At 33.9% G+C, this 9077-nt stretch overlaps 1 protein-coding gene across 2 annotated transcripts; it reads left to right on the top strand.

The window, feature by feature from the left end:
* Positions 1 to 131: 131 nt before the first annotated feature.
* Positions 132 to 8839, top strand: LOC129359323 (synaptonemal complex protein 1-like). 2 transcript variants are annotated; one of them, XM_055028871.1, is made up of 34 exons: positions 132 to 223; positions 523 to 672; positions 1089 to 1253; positions 1396 to 1463; positions 2038 to 2111; positions 2220 to 2278; positions 2376 to 2442; positions 2563 to 2636; positions 2749 to 2857; positions 3172 to 3266; positions 3353 to 3537; positions 3626 to 3693; positions 3809 to 3870; positions 3952 to 4068; positions 4184 to 4228; positions 4504 to 4607; positions 4703 to 4820; positions 4942 to 5012; positions 5090 to 5171; positions 5263 to 5325; positions 5397 to 5459; positions 5539 to 5601; positions 5738 to 5854; positions 5929 to 6039; positions 6124 to 6216; positions 6302 to 6376; positions 6463 to 6549; positions 6634 to 6774; positions 7011 to 7064; positions 7190 to 7261; positions 7353 to 7460; positions 7572 to 7637; positions 7793 to 7915; positions 8649 to 8839. In XM_055028871.1, exons 2-33 carry the CDS (start codon positions 529 to 531, stop codon positions 7871 to 7873), a joined length of 2901 nt encoding a protein of 966 aa, XP_054884846.1. In that variant the 5' UTR covers positions 132 to 223; positions 523 to 528; the 3' UTR covers positions 7874 to 7915; positions 8649 to 8839. The 2 variants fall into 2 exon arrangements, with proteins under 2 accessions (XP_054884846.1, XP_054884845.1); XM_055028870.1 differs by having other exon boundaries at positions 7793 to 7873.
* Positions 8840 to 9077: the final 238 nt, after the last annotated feature.

Here is a 9077-nt window from a genome sequence, read left to right on the forward strand (position 1 = left end):
TCACCAATTTCTTGCTGATTTTCCTCAGGAATAGATTGCAAAAAAGACCACTTTTTCCCAAGACACCACTTTTGATATATTTTCTAGAAACCCCATCAAGACAAATGAGACGTCAATCAGCTGATGTAACTTTCCAAGCGCCAATAACGTCCGTGACGCAGAGGTCTGTCACGCGCTTGCAGAACTGACGGTTGGAAACCGTTAGAGGCTAACGTTTGCGCAGGTAAGAGTAACTATAAATGTTATGCAGTTATACACTTTCATGACATTTGTTTGGAAACTACGACCGGACCTGGTGACTATTTTGGCTATTTCTTAGTGAGAAATATATCCAGTCTAACCTCCATTTGCAAGCAGCCTAATAATATCAAGTGAAATCCATGACGATGTTAAAAACCGAATTCAAGCTAACCTCTGCACTAATGCTGAGGTCGTCTCTGTCTTCCAAAAGTATCATTTTTTATATATATTTTTATATAAAAAGATATATATAAATGTTTTATTTTGTGCTTTTTCTCTCAGTTCAGGATGGACAGAGATCGAGGTTTTCGGTTCAAACTTTTGGTGCCTCCCAGATTAAGCCACAGCCATGTAAATGCTGTCCGACCTCAAGGAACAGTAGAGAACCATCTCCTAAATTCCGAGCAGCAGGTCGCCTCTTCATTAAAACAGGTACATTTTCTGGACATATTTGGTTGGAAATGAATTGCAAAATAACCAGATGAAACTTCAACACTGATAAAATACACAGAAAAGCTTTTGTTCACATGAAGAAGCAAAGACTAAGTAGTCTGTATAAGACTGTAATACACAAATCTTCAGCGAAAAGAGTATTTTTGTCCATAATGTTACTGCCATCACAAATCATTGTATTGTAGGTTTCAAGTGAAAAAGAAAATACTGGTAAAATCCTTAGTTCAAAATAGATTGTAATATGATTGATAGAATGTACGAGTGCTGTTTACATGTTTATTTTTATTGTACATAAATGTGCAGTATTAATACATAAACTCAGCATAGACTTCACCTCTGAATTGTTTATTTGTAATAGTGTCAATTCACTTCCTGCCATTGTGAATACTCCCCAGAATAATTCCAGCTCTGGTGAGCTTTATTCCAAGCTCTTTGATGAAGTAGAGAAAATACAGTCCTGGAAGGTCAAAGTTGACAATGACACTGCAGAGAAAGAGAGAAGACTGCAGGATAACAAAAGAACGATTGAAACCCAACGAAAAGCCATTCAGGAACTGCAGGTGTGTATCTTGGAGACAGATGCTATTAAGTCCTCTGTGTTCATTGAGTCTACCTTTTCTGAAATGGAGCAATTGTTTTTGATTTCCATTAGTATTTGTCTTGTCTTAGAGCTGGTTAACATTAAGTGTTTTATCTTTACAGTTTAGCAATGAAAGTTTAAGCGTAAAGCTAGAGGAGCAAATTTCTGAAAATGAGGACCTAAAAAGCAAGTATGTCTGTTTTTCTTCCAAAATTCCACACAAACATCTTTAGATGGCAGATATTTGTGATGTAAAAATGAGGTTATGTTAAGTGATTTTGAAATATTTGTAATATAAATGTATACAAGCTGTAGCAATGGATGTATACATGTGCACACCAATACAAAAGATTGTTGTCACTCAGCCAGTTTTAACAAGTAATCTGGGATTGAAGGTTAATTCTTTATCAGTGATGGTATGTGTGGCACCAAAAATACCAATCAGTGGGACTAAATCAAGGGGTGATGAAACAAAATATTAATATGTTGCACTTATGCAACATATTATTTATTTATTTTTTGTTGAATAGTAAAAATGTTTTAAAATTAAAGGTAAAAAAACACATTCTTAAAAGATCTTGAAGTAATTTTTTACATCAAAAAGACCCTCATAGTTGATTGTAGCCTACTTCTATTAACTGTTTCATGTCAAATACAAATTGTGTTTGATTTATTAATCAAACAGCAAAGTTTGATTAATAAATGCAAAGTTGATCATTTCTGAGCCTGTTTTTTAACACTTAAATACTTTGGTACACATACAGGAACAATACAACAAGGAACTTGTGCAATATACTTAAGGAAACTTTTCAGAGATCTTCTGAGAAAATGCATTTATGTAAGCAAAAAAAAACTTACACATTCAATTCAACTTTTAGAAATGTCTTGTTTGCTTTGATATTAAAACTTTACAAAATACTGAAACATTACTGATTTTTTTTTGTAGTTGAATCTGAAAGGGAAGAAACACATCACCTCTTCATGGAAAATAGTGGGAACATTAAGGTACATTACTACAATGTATTGGAGCTGGTGATGCAACATGTTTAGATGACTTTTCCTGTCTGAACCCGAAAATCCTTTTCATTCTGTTTAATCGTAGAAACTACTTTCAGCATTTGAATCCCTTCGTATTCGAGTAGAAGCCGACCAACAAGAGATGCAGAAAGGTTAAAGAGCAGTTTACCTTTCTGCAGTACCTTGAAATACATTTTATATAGTAATACTAAATGAACAATCATGTCATTATTTCCAGTTTAAAACAATTGATTATTGTCCCTACTTTACAGTGAAAGAAGACTTGTTGCAGTTTGAAGATCTGAAAGAGAAATATCATCAGGAATATATAATGAAAGATAAAGAGGTCTGTTAAAAATATTGTTTATTTCAATTGATGAAATAACCACATGTTTTTGGAAAATAGGGAACTAGTCTTTTTAAACAAATGAGTGTTTGAATGTTGGTTGTTTTTTCAGACTGAAATGATTCTGAAAAAACTTGAGAACAAGGAAAATGAGCTCCAGAAAGCCCTGGTAAACCTTAATGAAGCTCAGAAATACTGCAAACAACTCCAAGACTCAACAAGTAAGATCATGACTGTCTTATGGATGTATTGCTTTATTATCCCAATATATAGAAACAAGTTTTAGTTTCGTAAAACAAACATATACCCAATTTCGACAGAAAAAACACGGGATTTAACTGGGGGTCGTGTGTTTGTTTTATTTCCCAAATTTGACAGCAGCATTGAGTGCAGCATGAACCAATATCTGAAGTGTGAAATGAGATGGCCAAACACTTTGTTGTAATTGCATTATTGCAGGCTGCCTTTCTGGGCTGGACTGCAATGCACATACACTGATAGACTATTCCAAACAGCATATTTTCTACCTTAACAGAGCAACAATTTGAACTTCTCCAAAGCTTGAAAACTGAAAAGGAATCTCTTTTTCAAAACCTGAAAAGTGCTGAACAATCCTGTGAAGAATTTAAGGTTTGTATTTGTCACTGATAATGAAACTTTGCTCTTGAATTATGTTTGCTGTGGTTGAAACAATAATAATGCAAAATAAAAAATAGAAAAAAGAGGAAAACACTGCTGCAGCCCTGGAAAAAAGTAAAATTGAGTATGAAGAGGTCATCCAAAACAAAGACCTGAACATACAGGACCTCAACAGAGTAACAAATGAACAAGCAGAAAAACTGGAGAAGCTTGAAACAACAATCAAGGATTTAAAGAATTCCCAGGCTCTGGAAATACAAAGGTTTACTAAAATCTATCAAATTAACAGCACGTTGAAAATCTGATATAAATGATAACTTGTGTCATTAAATGTTTAACACTTGCTAAAGGGCCAAAGATCTGGAGGATAAACTAATGGAAAAGACCAGTGAACTTGAAAGGAATGAAAACCTTTTAGGTAAGCCTTAACGGTGATGCATGTTGGGATCATTAGTTTAAGAGTATGCATATTTACGCAACATATTTGGTTTAATTTATTTGGTGTTTTTCAAGACAAATTATTTACTCTACAGGGGAGACCATGGAAGAAATAAGAAAAAAAGAATATCTGATCAAAGCCCTTGAAAAAGAACTTGTAAGTTGTAAAAAAAGAAAAAAAAATGTTTCTTTGGTAAATCTAAGACGCTGGATTCAAATGTTTGTTTGTTTTTTGTAGGAGACGGAATTAAAATCCACTGAGCGGTTGAAGTTCAAGATTGATACTTTGGAAGCCAGAGTGAATGAACTTATTTCTGAGCTATCAAGGAAAACAGAAGAAATTCAGATGTTAAAGGTAATACAAGAAAAAAATGTGTTCCTAATATTACAAATACCAGGGATATTTGTAATAACTACTCTAAGATGCATTCCTAAGACATGTGACATGCCATTTATCTTTCTGCTGACAGAACGAAAAAGAGGTGGCATTAGATGAAAATAGTCACCTTAAAGAGGTTTGTAAAAACACTTCCTTCTTAAATTTCTTTCTTTTGACTTCCTATCAAACTTTCCTTATTGCGTCATTAAGTCAAACCTTGCTTTCTTGTGGTTTTTCTTCAGTCTTTCCTTGTGTCCTTATTTTCTATTTTGTGGTCTTTATGCATACTTTATGTCCGTCTTTTCTCATTTTCTTCATGTGTTCTCTGCTCTCTTTCCACATTTGTCTTTCAGGTTGAGCCTGAAAAATTTTAACATGAAAAATGTTTTTATATTCTTATCATGTACACAGATCAAAGTGAAGGAACTTGAAGGGCAGTTGGCTCTTGAGATCAAGAAAAATAAAGAAAGCACGTTTCAGATGGAGCAGCTAAAGGAAGACGTCTTGCAACATGAGTAGGTTCAGCTTTGCAATGACATTATTATTATATCTGCTTTTGTACCTTTGCTCATATCGTCATGTAATTTGTTAATTTAATCATATCTTTAAGAGTGAAATATGAGGAGCTGCTGTCTCGTTTTGATAAGCTGCAGTTTGAAAACATGGCCATTCAACAAGAGTTTGAAGATGGACTTTCCAAAGTTAAAGAGTCTGAGGAAAACATGAAGGTAATACATATCAAGACTTCTTGTCATATATAAACAGGTGCTGTTGCCGAAAGTAGTTCTAATTTCCATATGTCACCTCCATCACTGAATGATTTACACAGTCGGAAAACTCTTTATTCAGGTAAGCGAGGAGAACATAGAAAAACTCAAAAGAAAAGCTCAAAAACTGGAAGAAGAAAACAAGTGTTTAAGGTTAGTTTCCAGGAGAGGATCTAAACAACTCCATAAGTTTGTAGCCTTAAAGTGACTATTATATTTTGTTTAAATAGAGATGAAATGAGCACAATTAAAAAGAGAGTCAATGGGACATGCCAAGAAACTGACACTATGCAAAAGAACGCTGAGGAAATTGTGAGTGTTTGGTCTAAAGTCTTATGGAGTAGAAATGTCAGCACTTCTCAGTCTGGTGATTGTGAATTGGTTTTGTTTGTGTTTTGAACAGTGGGAGCATCTGCAGGAAGAGATTGCAGTAAAGGAGAAACAGATAGAAACTGTGGAAGCAAATGTGATGAAGAAAATACTAATTCTGAAAACATTTTCTCATTCTGTGATACTAACAACTCCTTTCCTTTTTAGCTTCAGAATCTCAGGAAGACATTTGAAAAGAAATTTAAAGTGCAGGAAGAGTTCAAGAACGAAGTATGAAACAACCACGACACTCTAGGTTGTTGGCGCAATAGGCAGTGTTATAAAGTTTGTCTTCATTGTTAACTTTCAGAATAAAATTCTCAAGAAACAAATTGCAAAAGAAACCGCTAAATCTACTCAACTAGAAAAGACGGTTGGTTGACTTGAACTTTTGTTTTCATAAAATTTAATCATGAGCAACAATAAACATTTGTATTATTGTTCATTTAACAAGTTAATGCACCCTCAATTTGTGAAAAAATAAAACAATTGTTTTTTTGTTGTTTTAGATCGACAAGCTTCAAAGGGAGTCCAAGGACTACAAGACAATGAAAGAGGAAGATTATCAGAAAATGCTTAAGGATCTTGAATCAAAATCAGTCTTAACAGCAGATCTTGAAAATGAGGTCAGTCACAGGATTATTGTTCTTTTCTGACTTTATTGACAGAGTCAAAATTAAGATAAAAATTTATGTTACAGGTTCAAAAGCTCCAATTAACAACAGCAGAAGCCATTAAGAACAAAGAAGATGCAGAGCTCAAGTGCCAGCATAAGATTGCAGATATGGTAGCACTGATGGATAAACACAAGGTATGATATAATTAAAGTAGCTTTTGTTATTTGAAATAGTCTATTTGTTGTTGCTGTATTTGTTGTTTGATTTGTCATTGCTAGAGCCAGTATGACCGCATGGTTGAAGAGAAGGACATGGAGCTTCATGAAAACAAGAAGAAAGAGACAGAGGCAGTTGCTCGTGTAAAATCACTGGTATGAATTTTTATTTTTTTAAATAATTTAAGGAATTATAATTTCTTTTTAATGAAAAATATTTTCTTTTTAAATCTTACTTAAGGAGTTGGACTTGTCAAAACAGAAAATAGAAACTAACCAACTAAAGAAACAGTTGAAGACAAAAGACGCAGAAAAGGTAGACCCCTAATTAAATAAAATATCTTTCTGGCCTTGAAAACTAAAGTTTGAAAGATTTTACATGTAAATGTGTGTCATTTTAAGGCACTTCTACAAAAAGAAGTAACTGATTTGAAGAAAGAAACTTCTACTACAAAGGTCATGCAGTGTTCACAAGCAAACAACAAGCAGGTCATCTCAGTACTTGGTGTGGCATAGGTAAGCAGATTTGTTATTATTTGCACTTCCCTAATCAATAATCTTTTATCTTTTTAGTCAATTGCACTCGACTCTGAAGAAGAGATAGATCTTCAAACTCATACTCCAGTGGAAGGCTCAATAAAGAGATACATTTTTGACTTTAGCAAGCTCAGGAAAACCCCGTCCAGCAAGAGTCCCGCAGTTCTTAGGAAAGGTGTAAGTTTTAATTTCCAACACTTTTACTGAAGTATAATTTTTTTTCAGTTTTTAACTGGTCTTGGTTGTTACGTTAATCAGGGAATTCAATTATTAACGATTTGCGATTCTTAACTAATGGATACATAATAATAGAAAATTTTCAGTCCACAAATATTTTAAATTGCTTGACCTCAATTTAGCAGAAAGGATTATTATATTTGTATAAAGATGTGTGTTGAATTTTCATTGATAAGGTGTCAGCCTCTAAAACACCCAGGACACCAAGTGGAACAACAGCAAAGACACGGGTAAATGCTTTTTATTTATGTAGTTGTCTGGTTTTAATGAAAATTCAGAATCATTTGATCAAGACAGGAAACAGTTTTCTGAAAAATGTTCAATATGTCATATTTCCTCTGACTCTACCATATAGCCTGTTTTCAAAGAATATAGTGAGACTCCAGGAAGTAAGACAAATAGGATTGGTGGAATATCAAAGATGAAAGTAATACGCTCTTTATCTTTTTGACATTTTCCATAAGGAACAAAACAAGCTTGCCTTTTTCCTGACATTTACTCTGAAAATTCTTTTACAGTCGTACAGAATAAGAACACCCCCTTCCAGTGAAAATGCAGGACAGTGGGCAAAGAAAACTTTTGAACTTGACTCCAACTCTGACAGCTCAGATCAAATTGATTTGTTTGTGAGTGCAGCTTGTTGGAGTTTGCCATAAGCCTTCTTTGTTTAGCAAAATGTATCCTACAATTTCTGAAACATTCCAAAGATAATTGATTTATGTTATTTTTTCTGGTAGACGTGTACACATGAACCAGCACCTGGTGATTCTCTTCTGCAGCACAAACAAAACATTTCCAGAAAGGTAAATATGACCATAATAATGTGTCACATTATGATACCATACAACCTGACGAGGTTGAGCTGACGAGAGACAAGAATTGAGCCATTTCTTAATTTTGTTATCTGTTTTATGATTTTTTGTTTGTTGCTCTTAAATCACCTGGACGTAACATGAAGCTGGCTGCAAGAAAAAGAATGAGAGACGCTGGTTGGACGACAGTGACCAGCTGTGAAAAGAAAAACAAGATATTTGCTTAGGTAATCTCAATAGAGATCAGATCCTAAGAACATTTTAGACAGGTATTGTTTCATTCATACATAAATGGTTCAGATTAAATAAGTTATTCTAATCTAAAGGGTCTTAATGTTGTTCACTTATACATGCTTTGAATTCACAGCTCTTGAGGTTGTAGGTTTTCTTTGGAAGTTCGCTGTATATGACTACAAACTCATGCTATTTGTTAGCTAAAAATAAGCTACCTTTATGTATGTTTGGAATGAACTTTGCTTTATGATAATTTATAGTGTTAATGTGGTGACATTGTTGTCATTGAAAAAATATCCACATTGAAAACTTTTTGAACAGGTTCAGTCTTAATATTTACTCATTTGTACGATTTTAGAGCTAATTTTGTGAAAAACACTTTGATGTTCTCTTTACTACAGTGCCACCCTCTTTGCTTTAAAGTTCTTGTGAAAAAAGGAAGTTTTTCATAATACTGTTGTTTTTCTGAGATTAATCTCAATTCTCCTAAATCTGGAAAGTCAAAGATTTTTTTTACTTTAAAACTAAGAACCTCCAGATTGATCTCAAAATTTGAGTTTGTTTTGAACAAATGTTTGACATTTTGACTTGATTTAAAAATGTGAGCAATCTCAAACTTTCTGAGTTAGTGGGAGAAAATTTTCTCTTTTCTTTTTTTTCTATTTACAATGGCCCTAATACACCATGGCAGTTCTCTGCTCTGAGATGACATTGATTGATTGATTGATTGATTGATTGATTGATTGATGAAGGTGTTCTGTTTTGCAGGTTTTCGCTGAGGAGGTTTCTCCAGAAGTTGCGGGACTCGTCGCTCGCTCTGCTGGATCTGGGACTCGAGCCGCTGGGCTACGACCTTCAGCAGTGACAAACCTCCACACATCCACATTGTTTGAATTATTATTCTCTTGTTGTTGTTCTAAATGTTTGTTTTTGCAAAAATAAAAACTTTTTTTCTCATAGTGGAGCTGTGAATATATGCTTTTGGTTCCTCTTGAATAGAATCCTTGTTTTTGTTTCTCCAAAGACATAAAAAAATGAGCAAATAAATTTTCTCACTTTGTGAAACTTTGGTCCACAAACTATGTGCAGCTAACAACTGTGTAAAACATGTGATTGCAGCTAATTTAGTAACTGATTAACTGTTACCATGGCTCAGAAAAGGCAATTTGCTGAAGGAACAAGTCAGAGCAGTAATTA

The sequence above is a fragment of the Poeciliopsis prolifica genome, unplaced genomic scaffold (assembly GCF_027474105.1).
Source record: "Poeciliopsis prolifica strain line A6 unplaced genomic scaffold, Auburn_PproV2 SCAFFOLD004, whole genome shotgun sequence".
NCBI lineage: Eukaryota > Metazoa > Chordata > Actinopteri > Cyprinodontiformes > Poeciliidae > Poeciliopsis > Poeciliopsis prolifica.

Bases quoted from the DNA above. Each gene is read 5' to 3' on its own strand.
- LOC129359323 (XM_055028871.1), top strand. From the start codon at position 529: ATGGACAGAGATCGAGGTTTTCGGTTCAAACTTTTGGTGCCTCCCAGA. The intron at 5,460-5,538 runs GTATGAAACAAC...GTTAACTTTCAG, and splicing joins AGGAAGAGTTCAAGAACGAA to AATAAAATTCTCAAGAAACA. The intron at 7,262-7,352 runs GTAATACGCTCT...ATTCTTTTACAG, and splicing joins GTGGAATATCAAAGATGAAA to TCGTACAGAATAAGAACACC.